The sequence below is a fragment of the Phoca vitulina genome, unplaced genomic scaffold, assembly GCF_004348235.1.
Source record: "Phoca vitulina isolate PV1807 unplaced genomic scaffold, GSC_HSeal_1.0 scaffold7, whole genome shotgun sequence".
In the NCBI taxonomy this organism is placed as follows: domain Eukaryota; kingdom Metazoa; phylum Chordata; class Mammalia; order Carnivora; family Phocidae; genus Phoca; species Phoca vitulina.
The window spans coordinates 66,891,033-66,910,431 of NW_022589710.1; the positions used below are offsets into that span (position 1 = coordinate 66,891,033).

Genomic DNA, 19,399 nt, shown 5'->3' on the forward strand with positions numbered 1-19,399 from the left:
CCACAGCAGTGCTCGGTTATTATTCACCTCACAGCAGAAAGCCACCAAAGACACGAACCCCCCCCCCCCAGCCGTCTCCAGCCAGGGGGCAGCCACAGCGGAGAACAGCCCGGCGTGAACCACGCAGTGCATCCGGTATCTGAAAGCCTTAAAAGTAATAGGATGGATATTTCATAGTCTTGGGAGTGGAGCAGGAAGACACCAAAAGGAAAACTCTAAAGAAAAACCCAATCCATTTGAATGCATAAAAAAAGAAAAGAAAGAAAAGCTTCCGTGAGAGCAAAAGACAAGTGGAATATATTTGCAACACGTAAGACAAATAGTTAAAACCCTGCTGTACAAAGAGCTCTAACAATCAACAAGCAAGAGACGAACCCAAGAGAAAAAAGAAAAAATTGAAGTGGCCAATTAAACTTTGGAAACAATCATCCCAAAACTGCAAATTAAACACAATGAAATAGCATATGTCACCTAGTCAACCTGATTAAAAGGTTTGCCAACCCCAGGTGTAGGCGAGGGAGTGTGGAAACCACAGCCTGGCCATTTCTTGGGAGGGAGGGTAGCATGGCCACGCTGCTGGAAGCCGGCCTGGCACTGTGGGGGCGATTTGGTGGCACCCAGTAGCAACTGTTCTGGAGGTGCGAGCCCTTTTACCCGTAGTGCCCAGGAAAGAGACTGTACATCCCGGACCACAACTACGCTGGTAAAAACGACTTCGACTTCGCAGGACACTAAATGAGAGAGGGGCGGCCACCATGTATTAAGCTACAGAATACAGGGCAGAATGGACAAAAGGCATTCTTTGGCATAATCTTTGTGGGTTTTTTTCTTAAGGTATATCCCGTACACAGACGGTCCCCTGGGGACGGACCCCGCGCCCCGAGTTCGCGCCCGGTCCCCGCCCCACGACTGGCTCGCGGCCCACCACCAGGATGCTGCAGCTGAGGTGCGCTCCCCAGGTGCGCGGATCCGGGCTCGGGTCCTCGAATCCCGGACCCCAGGACGGAGGCAAAGACGCGAGAGGAGTTTCAGACCTGGGCGTGGGAGACCCTCGGGCACCCGGGCCGAAGACCCCTGGCGGCAGGGAAGAGTGGCGCTCCCACCCTCCCTGAAGCAGGGGCCGAGGAGTGCCCGCTGGGCACCGGGGCCGGCACAAGAGGGACCGCCGGGCTCGGGCTGGCCCAAGCCTCGCGACGGCCCCGCGGGGCTGTCCCCACCCGCGGCAGGGGCCGGGCCGCGCTTACCGAGCATCTCTTTGCGCCGCTGCGTGTGCGGCTGGTCGGTGTAGACCCATTCGAAGTCGGAGCGGCCCGCGCGGTTGCCCATGGCGGGGCCCGGAGCGTAGCACGGAACGCGGTGCACAGCTCAGCTCTCCTCCACCTGTCTGCCCAAGCGCGCGGCGCGGGCACCAGTTTGCGGCTCGGGGCGGGGCCGGGGGCGGGGCCTCTCGCTGGGGGCGGGGCCAGGTGCGCCCCGGGAGGCGCGAGGGGGCGGGGCGCGAGGGGGCGGGCACGGCCCAGACCTGGGGCGGGAGGCGGCGGCTCCCCAGCTTCGGTCACGTCGGCGGGACATGGGACTAGTAGCGCGCCACCCGCGGGAGTCCCCGGCCCCCAGGTCGTGCGTGAAACCCGACGACCGGCCCCGGTGCGCTCGCTGCCCCCCCCACCCCGCCTGGCTCGCCCGCGGCCGGTCGTCGGGTTTCACGCACGCCCCACCCGGCGGAGCGCCAGTTCTCCCCGCGGCCCAGACGCCCCGGCGCGCCCGCCGCCCCTGCCTCCGGGGACGAGCCGGGGTTAGCGCCCACTTGGGGTGGGGGTAGAGGTCAGGAGGCTAGAGATTAAATGCTTGCGACAGTGCCAGTAAACGGAAGGTGCTCGGAAAGCAATGCTCCCTTCCCCTACCCGGCCCTCTCACGCAACACCACCACAGTGGGCAGATGGTGTGTCTGTGGCAACCTCAGGGAGGTGAGTCGGGCCCACCCCGACCTTCAGGAAAATCGAGGGACACAGGGACACAGACACGGAAGAGGCCCATTATGACTCAGGGTGAGACGTGCCATGACACAGGGAGGGGTGGTTAGGGTCCAGCAGGGGGGTCTTTTGCATTGGGCCTTGAAGGATGAGTAGGAGTCAACAGCTAGAAAAGGGGAAGGGCACTTGGTGGAGCAGACAGCAGATGCAAAGGCTCAGAAGCTTGGAAGAACTCTGACATTCTTTTAAATAACAGAGTCCAGGGTTTGGGGGGGTGGGGGCACAGGGCTCCTTATTTTCACTTTTTCAGGGATTCCTCTCACTCCTTCGGAGCTTTGTAGGGGTGGCCGAGTCACCTCTGTAGAGCCTGGCCTGTGCTGGGAGCTGCCTGGGTAGCAGAATGGCCTGGCAGCCAAAGGTACCACAAGGCAGGGAGGCAATAATGGTCAGTTTCCATCCAGTCTCCTGGAAGTCCATGGCCCAGGGGTGTGGTACACTTGGCAGGCCTCCCTCAGCCCAGGGCCAAACGCAGTCCCGGCCCAGGCTGGAAAGGAAAGCAACCGTGTGCGCGCATCCTGTGGCAGCCAGCCACCTGCCCAGCTCAGGTGTAGGAAAATGGGTCGGCACGGAGGCTGGATTCCCAATCCAACAGGAAGACCCTCGGAGCCTAGCGTGGCCACCACCCCTCACAGCACCCGACAGGGTCACCTGCCCAGCTCGCACAGCCTCAAAAACAGAGCTCATGTTCCCCAGAGCAACCTGTTCTATTCTCAGCCAAAGGGACCCTCCCACCAACTGGCACTTTACAGATGAGTAAACTGAGGCTCAGAGCTCAAGAGGGCCTTGCCTAACTACACAAGAATAAGGAGCGAAGCAGGGGCAGAGCCCTGATCTTTGACCCGAAAAGCCCAAAGTCGGCGTGTGGGCCCCCATGTTGCGCTCAGTGAGATGTGGGTCCCGGCTCGGCTCTGCCCTCGGATAGCATCACACCTGCCGGCTTCCTCCGCCCCAGGACGGGGTCAGGAAACTTCATTCGCCATTTACCCCAAGACTCAACCTGTCTAGATGAAACTAGCCCAGTGCCTCCATTTCACAGATAAGGAAACTAAGGCCAAAGAGGGGACAAGTCAAAGGACACACTAGAGAGACAGGAGGCTGGAATAGGAGTTGAACATACCTGAATCCCCATCCAGCGCCCTGGCCAAGTAATCCCCAACTCCCCAAGCCAGGCGGAACCAGAAAGACTGACTTCAAGATGGTGAACTTGATCACAGCACACGTGACGGCCTCCCCACTACTCCCCTGGACCCCCGCAATGACAGGGAATACGTATTTGTCTGTAAGGTCGTGTCCTGGGTGGGATCCTGGACCAGGAAAAGGGCGAGAATCTGACTACAGTATGAACTTCAGTTAATAATAATGTACCAATAGTGATTCACTAATTATAACAAATGCACCATGCTATTATAAGATCTTAAAATAAAGGATGTTGGGTGTGGAAGCTATGTGAATTCTCGATGCTATCTTCCCAATATTTCTATAGATCATAAAGTTTATTTGTAAAACGAAGTTTATTCTTCAAAAATCTTTCTTATACATTGTATGTTATAGCCACTCCTCTGACTACCCCCCCAAACCTTCCCTGCTCCCATTTCTCCTGGGAGGAGCAATAGCCTGGGTGGGGGGGTTCACTGACTCTCAGGAGGGACCCCGACTGTAAGCCTGGGTGTCTTCCACTGCCTGGGAGGAGTGGGGGGGTACCGACACCCGGAAGTCTTAACTGTAGTATTTGCTGTCCCAGCACGAAGCCCTCTTGTGCCGCACGTTCACACGTTGTTCTGGGGGGGGGGGGGGGGGGGGGGGGGAACAGGCCAGAATGCATTCCGTACAGTCCCTCCGCCCCTGCCTGAAGCCAGGGGAAGCTAACAGCCCGTGACTCACAGTCAGTCCACACGGGAGGGAGTCACTGCGGGAAAGAAGGGAGGGCAACCACCCCAAGAAAGAGAAGAACTTCCCACCTGGCAAAACAGAGCTATCGGAAAAGCAGAACCAGGCTGAGAAAGGAGAATGACATTTTCATTTCAGGAGACACACAAGGCTGTTGCCATTTCACCAATAAAGTAAATAAATAAATAAACCAGAGATGGACAGGTATAAGTGGCTTGTTTAAAAAAAAAAAAAAATCTTCTCTTAGAAGAAAACATGGGCAGGAAGCTCTTTCACATCAATCTTAGCAGTATTGGGGGGGGGGGGTTGGGGGCAGTCTCCCCAGGCAAGGGCAGCAAAAGCTAAAATAAACAAATGGGATTGCATCAACTAAAAAACCTCTGCCCCAGTGAAGAAAATCATCAGCAAAACAAAAAGGTAACCTACTTAGTGGAAGAAGATATTTGCAAGTAATACATCTGATAAGGGGTTAATATACAAAATATATAAAGAACTTACACAACTTAATATTTAAAAAACCACCTGATTTAAAAATGGGCAGAGGACCTGAATAGACATTTTTCCAAAGAAGACATGCCCACGGCCAACAGGACAGGAAAAGATGTGTCATCAGGGAAATGCAAATAAAAACCACAATGAGAGATCACCTCGCACCAGTCACGGATGGCTAGTACCAAAAGACTGAAAGTAACAAGTGTCGGCGAGGATGTGGACAAAAGGGAACCCCTCCTGCACTGTTGGTGGGAATGTAAATTGGTTTCCCTGTGGAAAACAGTATGGAGGTTCCCCAAAAAGTTAAAAATAGAACCACCCTATGATCCAGTAATCCCACTTCTAGAATTTATCTAAAGAAAAGAAAACACCATTTTTTTTTATAAAGAGAAAGAGTGCGTAGGGGGCAGAGGGGCAGAGGAGGAGGAAGGGAGAGAATCTCAAGCAGACTCCCCACTCAGCACGAGCCATACATGGGGCTCGATCCCACAACCCTGAGATCATGACCAGAGCCGAAACCAAGAGTCAGACGCTTAACCGACTGAGCCACCCAGGCACCCAAAAAAATACCAATTTGAAGAGATACATGCATCCCATGTTCACTGCAGCATTATTTATAATATCCAAGCTCTGGGAGTAACGTAAGTGTCCATCGACGGATGAATGGATAAAGAAGGGGTGGAATACACACACACACACAGTGGAATATTAGCCATAAAAAAGAATGAGGTCTTGCCATTTGCAACAACATGGATGGACCTGGGGGTATTATGCCAAGTGAAATAAGTCAGACAGAGAAAGAGACATAGGGCAGGATTTTGCTTCCATGTGGAATCTGAGAAACAAAACAGAAAAAGACTCACAGATACAGGAAACAAACTGTCAATTACCAGAGGGGAGGGGGCTCGGAGGGCTGGCAAAAGAGTGAAGGGGATGAAAAGGTAGAAACTTCCAGCTGTAAAGTACAGAAGCCATGGGGATGTTATGTACAGCACAGGGAACAGAGTCAATAATATTGTAGTGACTGTGTATGGTGACAGATGGTAACTGGACCCATCGTGGGGACTGTTATGTTTGAAAATATTGAATCACGGGGCGCCTGGGTGGCTCAGTCGTTAAGCATCTGCCTTTGGCTCAGGTCATGATCCCAGGGTCCTGGGATCGAGCCCTGCATCGGGCTCCCTGCTCAGCGGGCAGCCTGCTTCTCCCTCTCCCACTCCCCCTGCTCCTGTTCCTTCTCTCGCTTTGTCTCTGTCAAATAAATAAATAAAATCTTTAAAAAAAATATTGAATCACGGGGCACCTGGGTGGTTCAGGCATTTGAGCATCTGCCTTCAGCTCAAGTCATGATCCCAGGGTCCTGGGATCGAGTCCCACGTCAGTCTCCCTGCTCAGCAGAGAGCCTGCTTCTCCCTCTCCCTCCGCCGCTCCCCCTCTCGTGTGCACTGTCTCTCAAATAAATAAAATCTTCTAAAAATCTTTTAAAAATTAAAAAAATAAAAATATCGAATCACTGGGGCACCTGGGTGGCTCAGATGGTTAAGCATCTGTCTTCGGCTCAGGTCATGATCCCGGAGTCCTGGGATCGGGCCCCACATCAGGCTCCCTGTTCAGCGGGGAGCCTGCTTCTCCCCCTCCTTCTACTGCTCCCCCTGCTTGTGCTCTCTCACTCTCTCTGTCAAATAAATAAATAAAATCTTAAAAAAAAAAATCGCATCACTGGGATCTATTTAAAAATGGGCAGAGGACCTGCCCATTTAGGTCTATAGGATGTTGCGTGTCAGTCATGCTTCAATTAAAACAACAATGCTGTTGTGAAATGGAAGCACATTAAAGAAAAGAGACATGAGGACAGGTACAGAATCCCGAAATCTGTCCCGAGAGATTTCTAGAAGGATAGAGAAAATGGAGGAGGGGCAACACTTGTGCGTCCGCAGCTTTATTTTCTTCACAGAAGTCATCACTGAAATTGTAATTATAATTTAATTATATGGCAGCATGATTATTCCTATCTGAAATAAATCTTTATAGCATGTGCTTACGTGCTTGATTATTGTCTGTTCCCTCCTTTGGAGCGTCTTCTCCTCGTGGGTTCGCCCCTCATGTCCCTAATGCCCAGAACAAGGATACCCTCAACAACAATTTACTAAATAAAACAATGGATGAATCCCGGCAAACAAGGAATAAAGGGGGATTCCCCAGATCAGAAGACCTGAGCCTTTCGCCTGAAAAGGCTTCAGGGTGTCACCAAGATTGGAACTTGGTTCAACCACTTTGGGTAACTTGCAGCAACATCTCCCAAAGCACTCACAATTCCTTGTGAGGCAGGAATTTCACTGCTGGGCACATGGCCCAAAGAAATGAAAATAGATATCCACCGAAGACATGTGTAGGAATATTCATAACAGCTTTACTGGTAAAAAGCCCCATCCTAGAGACAGCCCCAACCTCCCACCACAGCAGAACGGAGGGAAAGACACCCCGTGGTCAGTCCACGAGCTGGAATGGTGTGCACCAATGAAACAGAAATGCTCTACGCACACCAAAAACCGTGTACTATTCATGCCTTCTGGATTTCCTCTAGCTCTTTTTTTTTTTTTTTTAAATGTTTTGGTTTTTAATTTACATTTTTCCTATTTTTAAGTCTAATTGCTTTTTTTTTAAAGATTTATTTATTTATTTGAGAGAGCGAGAATGAAAGAGAGAGAGAGAGTACACGAGAGGGGGGAGGGTTAGAGGGAGAAGCGGGCTCCCTGATGCGGGACTCGATCCCGGGACTCCAGGATCATGACCTGAGCCAAAGGCAGTCGCTTAACCAACTGAGCCACCCAGGCACCCTCTTTTTTTTTTTTTTGAGTAATCTCTACAACCAACATGGGGCTCGAACTCATGACCCCAAGATCAAGAGTCACATGCTCCCCGGACTGAGTCAGCTGAGCACCGAGCGCCGATTCTCTGTATTTCAGATGCTCTGACATCCCCGGACCCTGACAGACTGCCCTTCCCAGCTAACCAGGTCCAGTAAATGCTTAGCCTGGGAGACTTCCCCATGCAAACTCACCAGCCCAGAGCCCATGCACCTCACCGCCTCCTCCAGTGGCTCACACTCGGGGCCAGGGTTCCCCGGCCCTCATCACCCCAGAGCCAGGTTCCAGACAACTCAACAGACAACTGGAATACAATTATTCAGACTGGCCAGTCCTAAACCTGTTTACCCTGCCTCACCACTCCTTCCCCGGGGAAACCACGTTAAGGCACCTGCCCAGGCTTTCCTGTCGCCCCCTCGGCCCCTCCCCAGCTCCCCTCCTCGCCCCCTCTGCTCCCGCCTCCCACGGGTCCTGTCCTGCTAACTACACCTAACAAACTCTCTGGCTAATGGCAGTCCTCTCCTGATCTGTGGGCCTCGCCGCAATAATAATAAAATCAACATTATAAAACAAGCAGGGTGTGAGCAGGGAGGCCCGGCTCAGACTGGGCTGACATGTCCCTAGGTTGCCCGGGGCCCACCTACTGCCTGCACTGAGCGTGAGCTGCAGCCTGGCCAGGGGCCACCAGCTGGTGCCACCGCGGCTGGCGCACTTGCCTGGTGTGGCCGCCGACTGCCACCTGGAACTCGGAAGCCGGGTCCTCCCTAAGTTCTGGTCTGAGCTGCTACCTGCCTAGATTGCAGGATGACATTGCAGGGCACCCCCCTTTTCTAGGGGTCTAGCTGAGTTTCTGAAAGGCTCCTCTGAAGGCACAGAGGTACGCCTCACTTCCCTCCCAGGGCCGTGGCAGGGCATGCGCGGGCAGCACCAAGTGGTGGGCAAACCGAGGTGCCGTGCTCCCTACTTTTCAGCCTGCCCAGAGGAGCGGGGATGGGGGGGTGGGAAGCACTCCTTCGAGGTACCGGTGAATTTCGAACCACACACTGAGTCAGTGCAAGGGCACCCCCCTCAGGGACCATGGCACACCCCCAGGTCCCTAGTTGTGTTGTTTGCCTGCTAAAGTCCTGACTCCTCCCCTGACTTGGTGGGGTAGGAGGGACCACATCCATAGAGAATTTGGAGGGAGGGAGGAGGGAGACGATGAAGGGGGGGAGGAGGAGGAGGGAGAACAGGGGGAGAAGGAATCACCCCAGCTACTGGCTGCTGCCTAGAGGCAGGCCAATGCTGCTAAAATTGCTAAAATTAACTCCACCCATGGTGCCTGGGGGGGCTCAGTCGCTTAAGTGTCTGCCTTCAGCTCAGGTCATGATCCTAGGGTCCTGGGATCGAGTCCCACTTCAGGCTCCCTGCTCAGTGAGGAGCCTGCTTCTCCCTCTCCCTCTATCCCCCCCCCAACTGCTCATGATATTTCTCTCTCAGATAAATAAAATCTTTAAAAAAAAAAAATTAAGGGGCGCCTGGGTGGCTCAGTCGTTAAGCGTCTGCCTTCGGCTCAGGTCATGATCCCAGGGTCCTGGGATGGAGCCCCACATCGGGCTCCCTGCTCCGCGGGAAGCCTGCTTCTTCCTCTCCCACTCGCCCTGCTTGTGTTCCCTCTCTTGCTGTGTCTCTGTCAAATAAATAAATAAAATATTTAAATTAATTAATTAATTAATTAAAATAAAAAATTAACTCCACCCAATCAACGCCAGTAGAGATTTTGCTCTTACAGATTTGGCTAATGTGTTCTCCTCAGCACCCATTTCAGTGGCGCCTCAGCCTGGCTACCTTCCGCCCTGCAGGGACACACACCTTCTCCAGGCTCCTCTGGGGGCCTCAACAGTTTCGCCTGCACACACCATCCTTGCAGACAAGACCTGACCGCATCACCTTCCTCCAGGAGCACAGCTGTGATGTTACCGGGAGGACCAATTCCTCTAGCAAGATTCATCGGACAGGCTCCTTCAGGTCTTACAAACCAGCATCCTTTTTGGATTCTGGCAGCAACATGTTCGTAATTTAGAAATTCTACCTCAATCGGACTCAGAATCAGCTCACGGTCAGCAGGGCCCCTCTAATGAAAGGCTCTAAGATCCGTCCAAATTAAGTCAACGGGAACTTCCTGCCAGGCCTCCGAGACTCCTTCACTGTAGAGGCCTGGGCAGGAGAGTCCTCTCCTGCCCCTGAGGTCTCTGGAACACCCAGGATGGCCCTTAGTTGTCCAAGGGCTTCTGATGCAAGAAACTGCCTCTCTTGTCCTCATGCTAAACACCATTAAAACCAAAATTGCTGGCTACATACTGGGCTTTCCTAGAAATAGAGGCGCTCACAGACCCTGAGCCTGGGACCCTCCCAAGGCAGTTGCCCCTTTGCTGGGGTCATAGAAACTGCACCCCACAAGCTCAGCACGGCTGAGGAGGCCTCCTACAACAGGAAGGAGCCAGACCTGGACCCTCTGGCATATTCCACCTGGCCTCCCCTGTCCTCAGTCCCTGGCCAGGTACCATGTGTTCCACCCAGGAGGGAGGTCACCCCTCCCCCAGGCCCCTTGGCTAACCAGGAGCCCCCCATTACCTGAATGAACATCAATGACAGCTTGTTGACTGTGTGAGTTGCACCACCAACCACCATAAAGATGACAGCACTCATTAGAACATTGCTGCTTTTCATCTCTTAGGATGTTCCAGACAAAGGTCAGAACCCAATGGTCAACACAGCTGGCCAGACTTCGGGCAGTCACCTTGGCCCTGGAGCTCTGGCCAACAACTGGCCCCCTCTCTACATCAATTACACACACTGTTAAGCCATCGGCTGAGGGTAAAGGACCCAGAATCTCTTGCCCCACAGGGATACCCCAAATCACACCTGTCTCCCCATATCCGAAGGCCACAAAACAAGGCCTGGCCAGCCCACTCCTATCCCTTCTGGAGTTAGACAGGACTGGTAGTAACCAGGTACACAGTTCAATTCTCAGAACGGGCTCCTGGAAGAGGCACTCAATAGAACTTTCCTGTCCCTGATAGGGCCAGAGAGGTTGAGCTCAGAGATGTAATGGTTTCCTCAAACATCTTCTTTTCAAATTCTAATCCAGCAAATGGACCCCAAACAGGACCTCTTTCTTGCCCCAGGCCTTAATCTCTCTTAATTCAAGATCCTTGGCCAACTCAAAACTCAATGTCAAATTTAAAAACGTCCTAGAGGGGCGCCGGGGTGGCTCAGATGGTTAAGCGTCTGCCTTTGGCTCAGGTCATGATCCCAGGGTGCTGGGATCGAGCCCCGCATCGGGCTCCCTGCTTGGCGGGAGGCCTGCTTCTCCCTCTCCCTCTACTGTTCCCCCTGCTTGTGCTCTCTCGCTCTCTCTGTCAAATAAATAAATAAAATCTTTAAAAAATAAATAAATAAATAAATAAATAATAAAAATGTCCTACACTCCCTTTCCTACATTTAAAGGGGGATTTGTCTCCCCTCCATGGTCATAAAGATGCATTATATATTATATACAGGCCTCTAATATTGTCTCCCCCCATCTTTATAAATTTCCAATCTTGCCCCCATCCCAGAAGGGCTGGAGGCCAGAGTGAGGGCATTTATTCTCCTAGAACCCATTAACCATAGGTTGTCCCATGGGCCAGGCAGCTGCTCATCTGATACAGGGCCCATCCGAGCCTAAACTTACACACACACGGAATAAACACAAAACCTGTCAAGTGCAACCATACACCATTCTGATGACTACTGTTATTACTGTCTATCTCGGAGCTTTCATTGGTTTGTAATCGAAGATCCACACCCTCCAAGTGAGCCATTGTTTCAACCAGGCATGAGTTTGCTTAATACATGCCCCACAACCCAAAGACCTCAGCACTTTGCTATCACCAACCAACCCAACAACTGAGGCAATGAGCCCGCAGTAAGTGGCCAGATTGGAGGGCCTGCCTACGGGCTCACGCTGGAACCCCAGCCCAGCCTTGTCTTACCACCACAGAGCCACAAGGCCAACAGCCTCATCTCCCTGAGCGGGGACCCAGGCCCATATTTCAGATGACCTCTCCGTGGCCCAGGAGCTGGCTGCTGGAGATGACCGGGACAAGTTCACCCCGACTCTCAAACCCCTGCCCCAGCCACACCCACAGATTGCCTCTGCTAAGGCACAAAGTGGACACAGACCCTGACTGCTTTCCTTCCTTTGGGATTAGGGATTCTATGCTGTTTCGGAGCTTGCTGTCTGCTTCGCCAGGATCCTGGTTAACTTCTTGCTCTCTGTGGAAACAGACACACCTACCCTATGTGCCAACACTCCACGCCCAAAGGGAAATCTGGCTAAGGTCACTATTATCTGGGTCAGTCTGACAATTAATGGAGATAATGCTTTCCCCCAGGGGGCACCTGCCTCACACTAGTGAACCCCACAAGCCCCTTGGGGAGAGGACTGCCTACCCCGCTTTCAAAGGTCCACACCCTCCAAGTGAGTGCCTTTCCCTACTAACCCTCCAGCTTTCCACCAAGACCCTGCGGTTCCCACCATGACCACAGCCACCCTTCCCCCTGGTTACAACAACAGCACGCCTCCTCACACAGACTTTACTAAACCAGCAGTTCATACTCCCAACAGCCTCACTGCTGGACCTGCAGCCTGACCTCCCAAAAAACCCACCAAGACAGTATTAGTGAAAGAAAATGAAACAAACAACTATATACATATGCATGCTTTTAACAATCTACCATCCCACTGAGCTATTGTTAGAAACCCTGGGAATTTCAGATTGACTTTCTTGGACAGTGCCATGTAAGTAAGAAACGTAGGTATGGGCCAGCCCAGAGGGGCTCCTGCTATTTCTACTGGCATCACTCCTTTCTACTCTTATGATACAATTTTTTTCTATGCTGTTCAGGAAAACTTACACCCCACTCTCTAAAAGTCCCCTTATCATCTCCACAAAGATTCCTTAGTGATGTCAAAGCATCAGAGGGCGAGGGCACTGCACTAATCATGCCTTCTTCTTTTCTGTAATTCTCAAGGTTATGCTATCTTGTTGGCCCTGAGGAGACTGCCCCTCGCAGGGCCAGTTCCTAGATATAGTTAATGACTAGTTTGGAAGGGTGCCTTTCACATGCAGATTTATCAATCCAGAGCCCAAGCACCACAATAGGAAGGAATAACAAAGTCAGAGGACTCATTAACTACAAGACAAGGGTCCTGGGATCAAGCAATGGGCTCCCTGCTCAGGCTGGGAGTCTGTTTCTCCCTCTCCCTCTGCTGTTCCCCCTGCTTGTGTGCGCACCCTCTCTCTCTCTCTCTCTTTTTCTCTCTCAAATAAAATCTTAAAAAAAAAAGAAAGAAAAAAGCAGTTCAGTGGAGAAAAGATAGTCTCCTCAGAGAGACCATCCATCGGACGTCCATATGCAAAAGAATAAATGAACCTAGACCGGACCTGACACAAAAATTTACTCAAAATTGGGGCGCCCAGCGGCGCCTGGGTGGCTCAGTCGTTAAGCGTCCGCCTTTCGCTCGGGTCATGATCCCAGGGTCCCGGGATCGAGCCCGAGCCCCACATCGGGCTCCCTGCTCCGCGGGAAGCCTGCTTCTCCCTCTCCCACTCCCCCTGCTTGTGTTCCCTCTCTTGCTGTGTTTCTCTCTGTCAAATAAATAAATAAAATCTTTAAAAAAGAAAAAATTCGGGAGCCTGGCTGACTCTGTCGTGGAGCGTGCCACTCTTGATCTCGAGGTTGTGGGTTCAAGCCCCACGCTGGGTATAGAGATTACTTAAAAATAAAATCTTTTTTTTTTTAAAGATTTTATTTATTTGACACACAGAGAGAGCACAAGCAGGGGGAGTGGGAGGCAGAGGGAGAGGGAGAAGCAGGCTCCCCGCCGAGCAGGGAGCCCGATGTGGGCCTCCATCCCAGGATCCTGGGATCATGACCTGAGCCAGAGGCAGACGCTTAACCAACTGAGCCACCCAGGCGCCCTAAAAATAAAATCTTAGAGAAAAAATTTACTCAAAATGGATCACAGACCTAAATGTAAAATGCAAAATGACAAAACTTCTTGAGGAAAATATAGGACAAAAACCACATGACCTTGGGTTCGGTGATGAGCTTTTAAATATGACACCAATGGTACAACCCATGAAAGAGAAAAAAATACATAGTTTCAACTTTATTAAATGTATAACTTTGGTTCTGTGAAAGGCAATGTTATAAGAACGTGAAGACAAGCCACAGACTGGGAGAAGATATTCGCGAAACACAAGTCTGATGAAGGACTTGAATCCAAAATATATAAACAAATATTAAAAGTCAACAGTAAATAACAACCCAGTCAACAAATGTGCAGAAGGGGCGCCTGGGTGGCTCAGTTGGTTAAGCGACTGCCTTCGGCTCAGGTCATGATCCTGGAGTCCCGGGATTGAGTCCCGCATCGGGCTCCCTGCTCGGCGGGGAGTCTGCTTCTCCCTCTGACCCTCCTCCCTCTCATGCTCTCTGTCTCTCATTCTCTCTCTCGCAAATAAATAAAATCTTAAAAAACAAAACAAAACAAAACAAATGTGCAGAAAACCTGAACATACAACTCCCCACAGAAGACAAACGACGATGGGCGCCTGAAAAGATGCTCAGAGTCATTTGTCATCAGGGAAATGCAAATGAGAGCAATAATGAGATACTACTACACACCTATGAGAATGGATAAAATCCCCAACACCTACAACACCAGCTGCTACTGAGGATGTGGAGCGACAGGAACTCCCATTCCTTGCTGGTGGGGATGCAGAATGGCATGGCCGCTTTGGAAGACAGTGTGGCAGCTTCTTCTTTTTTTAAGGTTTTATTTATTTATTTGAGAGAAAGAGAGAGAGAGTGGGGGAGGGGCAGAGGGAGAGGGAGAAAGAGTCTCAAGCAGACTCCCCACTGAGCGTTGAGCGGATGCGGGGCTCGATCTCCCAACCCTGAAATTACGATCTGAGCTGAAACCAAGAGTTGGACGCTTGCTTAGTCAACTGTGCCTCCCAAGCACCCCAAGTGTGGCAGCTTCTTACAAAATTAAACATGGCCTTACCATACGATCCAGTAGTTGTGCTTCTTGGTGTTTACCTAACTGATGTGAAAACTCATGCCCACACAAAACCTTCATGTGAACGTTTATAGCAGCTTTATTTCTAGTTACCTAAAATCTGAAGCAACCGAGGTGCCCTTCAATAGGTGCATGGATAAACAAACTGTGGTCCATCCAGACAAGGGAATATCAATCAGAGATAAAAGGAAATGAGGTAGCACCAGTCAGAATGGCTAAAATTAACAAGTCAGGAAATGACAGATGTTGGCGGGGATGCAGAGAAAGGGGAACCCTCCTACACTGTTGGTGGGAATGCAAGCTGGTGCAGCCACTCTGGAAAACAGTATGGAGGTTCCTCAAAAAGTTGAAAATAGAGCTACCATATGATCCAGCAATTGCACTCCTGGGTATTTACCCCAAAGATACAAAAGTAGGGATCCGAAAGGGTACGTGCACCCCGATGTTTATAGCAGCAATGTCCACAATAGCCAAACTGTGGAAAGAGCCAAGATGTCCATCGACAGATGAATGGATAAAGAAGATGTGGTATATATATACAATGGAATATTATGCAGCCATCAAAAGGAATGAGCTCTTGCCATTTGCAACGACATGGATGGAACTGGAGGGTATTATGCTGAGCGAAATAAGTCAAACAGAGAAAGACATGTATCATATGACCTCACTGATATGAGGAATTCTTAATCTCAGGAAACAAACTGAGGGTGGAGTGGGGGGTGGGGTGGGAGGGATGGGGTGACTGGGTGATGGACACTGGGGAGGGTATGTGCTCTGGTAAGCGCTGTGAATTGTGCAAGACTGTTGAATCTCAGATCTGTACCTCTGAAACAAATAATGCAATATATGTTAAGAAAGAAAAAAAAAAAGAAGAAGAATGTAGCAGGAGGGGAAGAATGAAGGGGGGGAAATCGGAGGGGTAGACGAACCATGAGAGACAATGGACTCTGAAAAACAAACTGAGGGTTCTAGAGGGGAGGGGGTTGGGAGGATGGGTTAGCCTGGTGATGGGTATTAAAGAGGGCACGTTCTGCATGGAGCACTGGGTGTTATGCACAAACAATGAATCATGGAACACTATATCTAAAACTAATGATGTAATGTATGGGGATTAACATAACAATAAAAAAATTAAAAAAAAAAAAGGAAATGAGGTAGGAGTGCCTGGCTGGCTCAGTGTTTGGAGCGTGCAACTCTTGATCTTCGGGTCATGAGTTTGAGCCCCACACTGGGTGGAGAGATTACTAAAAAATAAACTTTAAAAAAAAAAAAGGAAATGAGCTAACAAGTCACTAACAGACGTGGAGGAATCTTAAATGCATACTGCTAAGTGAAAGAAGCCAGTCTGAAAATACTATGTACTGTATGATTCCAATTATATAACATTCTGGAAAAGGTAAAACTATGGAGACTATAAACAGAACAGTAGTTGCCGGGAGCGCTGGGGGTGGTGAGGGTTGAATAGGAGCAGCACAGGGGAATTTTCAGGGAGGTGAAATCATGGTGTAGGAGACCGTAACAGAGGATAGAAGACATTAGCGTTTGTCAAAACTCAGAGACCTTGATATCACAGAGCGGACCTCGATGTACACACAATTTTATTTTATTTTATTTTATTTTTTTTAAAGATTTTATTTATTTATTTGACAGAGAGATAGAAGAGTACAAGCAGAGGGAGTGGCAGAGGGAGAGGGAGAAGCAGGCTCCGCACTGAGCAGGGAACCCGATGCGGGACTCGATCCCAGGACCCTGAGATCATGACCTGAGCCGAAGGCAGATGCTTAACCATCTGAGCCACCCAGGCGCCCTCGATGTACACACAATTTTAAAAAACCATTTAGGAGTCAGGAATCCCAGGAAAGAACACAGAATGCAACAGAAGAATCTAATTGATGAGAAACATCTGAAACAGCTTTGCTTAAGGGCAGGGGAGAATCAGATGCTGCCCTGAGTAATTTCGGAAACGACAGTCGCAGGACTGTACTCTAGTTGATGAAGCTGCTTCCCATGGGAACAGCAGTTAGTAACTCTAGAACCACTAAACATGTACTGGAATTGAACAATTAAGTTTAAAAAAAAAAAAAAAGGCAGATATCTGGTGAGAGCCAGGTTTCTCCAGGTTGGAGCAGAAGATTGCAGATAAGTAGGGGAAGAGGCTAGAATGTTTCATGTGGTAACTGATTAGAGGTGGAGACACCAATATAAATGTTTAGCTTAACACAGATAAAGATGATTACTTGTAGAAATAATTACAGATGCGTATACACAGGAATTCGATACATAAACATATTTCCTTGCTTTATCAGCCAACAGCACCCAGAGCAAGGACATCCCAGTAGCTTTGATCACCTGTGACCTTGATTTCTAATACCCTTCCCCAGTAAAAGGAACCAGGGCTCCTTGGAGAAATGGCAGATTCTAGGACTGGAGCAAGAAATATACGAGATGAGCCTGGAGCATCTTGCAACTCCGGAAAGTAAGGAAGTGCTCAGAACACACACACACACACATCACATACACACACACCCCATACACACGCAATGATGGGGTGCATCAAAGGGACACAGGAGCCGACTGCAAGAGCTCCCAATGGCCAAAGCTAGAACAATTTGAGCAATAAAATAATAAGACAGCATTAGATTATAGCCCAAAGTATTAAATAAATCTCATGAGTCCATACTCATAATATCAATAAATAATTGAGTAACAAAATGGAGAAGAGAGATCTTTCATGCAAGGAATTCCAAATAATTTAGGCAGATACCCCACCTTCAAGGAGGTGGAGCACAACTCCCCACTCCTCAAGCATGGGCTGTACAGTGACTTCCTTCCAAAGTGTGGAATCTGGGAAAAGAGTCACCCTGCAGTGGAGAAACCTGGCCAACATACCTCTGCCAGGTGACCAAGGTCAACAGGAACAGTGATAGGTCAGGTTGATAGGATGCACCCTTGAAATGATGAAATCATCTGATGAGTAGGGCACGTCACCTCTGTGGTCTTCCTCCCCCAAAGCCATGACTCCAGTCCAATCCTGAGGAAGACACATCAGGCAAATCCCAATTCAGGAATATGACACAAAATACCTGGCCAGTACTACTTAAAACTATCAAGATCATCAAAAGCAAGGAGTGGCTGAGAACGTGTTACAGCCAAGAGGTACCTAAGGAGACACGACGACTGAATGCAATGGGGTGTCCTGGCTGAGCTCTTGGAACAGAAAAAAGACGTTAAAGAAAAAACTGAGGAAATCTGAATGTAGTATGGATTCTAGTTAGTAACAGTGTATAAAGATTTTATTAGTTCTAACAAATCTACCATACTAATGTGAGATGCTAACTGAAGGGAAGCGGCACCTAGATGGTTCAGTGCGTAGAACACGTGGCTTTTGATCTCTGGGTAGTGAGTTCAAGCCCCTTGATGGACCTAGAGATTACTTAAGAATTTTTCTTAAATAAACAAAAGGGGAGGGGCACCTGGGTGGCTCAGTTGTTAAGCGTCTGCCTTCGGCTCAGGTCATGGTCCCAGGGTCCTGGGATGGAGCCCCACATCGGGCTCCCTGCTCAGTGGGGAGCCTGCTTCTCCCTCTCCCACCCCCCCGCTTGTGTTCCCTCTCTTGCTGTGTCTGTCAAATAAATAAAATTTTAAAAAAATAAAAAATAAAAAAAATAAACAAAAGGGGAAACGGGAATGGAGATACGAGTTTTCTGTATTATCTTCCCAGTAATTGTGCAAATCTAAAACAGTTCTAGGGGCGCCTGGGTGGCTCAGTCGTTGGGCGTCTGCCTTCGGCTCCGGTCATGATTCCAGGGTCATGGGATCGAGCCCCGCATCGGGCTCCCTGCTCAGCAGGAAGCCTGCTTCTCCCTCTCCCACTCCTCCTGCTTGTGTTCCCTCTCTCACTGTCTCTCTATCTGTCAGATAAATAAATAAAATCTTTAAAAAATAAATAAATAAATAAAAAATAAATAAAACAGTTCTAAAATTTAGAAGTTTATAAAAAAAAAAAAAAAACACCAAGTAGACAAAAGCAGACCACTCTATGTTTCCATTCAGGAGAAGTTCAAGAATAGTTAAACTAGTCAGTGGTATTAGAGGTCAGAACAGTGGTTTCTTCTGGGGATGAGAAGAAGCAGGGGAGGGGAGAGGGCCTCAAAGTGAGTGGTCTGCATCTGTACCTGGGTGGTGACTACCCCAGTGTAGACTAAGGTAAAACTTCATTGAGCTGTATTGTTAAGACGTGTGCATTTTATATGTTACACCTTAATTCAAGTGAACACAAGGGGTGCGTGGGTGGCTCAGGTCATGATCCTGGGGTCCTGCGATGAAGTCCCACTTCCTGCCCCCTGTTCAGTGGAGAGCCTGCCTCTCCCTCTCCATCTGCCCCTCTCGCCCCTTCATGCTCTCTCGCTCTCTCACTTGCTCGCTCTCGTTCTGTCTCAAATAAATAAATAAAAATCTTTAAAAAGAGTGAACACAAAGTAAAATAATAACAACCAAAAAGCTGAACATCACCATCTAGAAACACTGTACAGAAATTTCTGAGCGCCCACCGAAGAGAAAAATCCCAAAAGCTTCCAAGAAGAAACAGAAAAGGCATTACCTGCAAAAGAACGCGGGTCACCCTGGCCACAGACCTCTCACCAGCAAGGCGGTGGGCAGGAAGGTGGCGGGCAGGAAGGTGGCGGAGCAGGGGGTCCTGCCCGCCCCCGGGCGCCTCTCCCACCGCCGCCCCCCTGCCCGCCCCCCCCACGCATGCGCACCCGCGTGCGCGCACGTGCGCACCCACACGGCTGAGTGCACGCGCACACCCCTCCCCGTATGCCCAAATCTCTCATCCCGCCCACCTGCCTCGTCTGTCTCCAATCTCTCATGCCCAGTCCAAGAGCCGCCTCCTCCCAGAAGCTTCCCGAGCTGTCGGCCCGAGCTAGAGGCGCATCCTCTCCGCTCCCCTAGGCACCCGGCGCTACCTCTGTCATCCGCAGGGGTCCGCGGGGAGAACCGGGCTGCTGAGG

At 50.1% G+C, this 19,399-nt stretch overlaps 1 protein-coding gene across 3 annotated transcripts in view; it reads right to left on the reverse strand.

Annotated features, from left to right (window-relative positions):
* DEGS2 (delta 4-desaturase, sphingolipid 2) overlaps window positions 1-19,120 on the reverse strand; it is a 37,569-nt gene extending 18,449 nt beyond the window's left edge. The window contains exons 1-2 of one of the 3 annotated variants that reach the window (XM_032405923.1): window positions 18,988-19,120; window positions 17,277-17,418 (exon numbers count right to left, since the gene is read on the reverse strand). Coding sequence is in view for 1 of the 3 variants with exons in the window: in XM_032405922.1 (XP_032261813.1) it covers window positions 1,245-1,326 (82 nt within the window). In the remaining 2 variants the exon portion in view is untranslated. Of the gene's footprint in view, window positions 1-1,244; window positions 1,370-17,276; window positions 17,419-18,987 lie in introns of those variants that run through there. The other 2 variants (XM_032405924.1, XM_032405922.1) reach the window with 2 other exon arrangements.
* Between the last annotated feature and the right edge of the window lie 279 nt (window positions 19,121-19,399).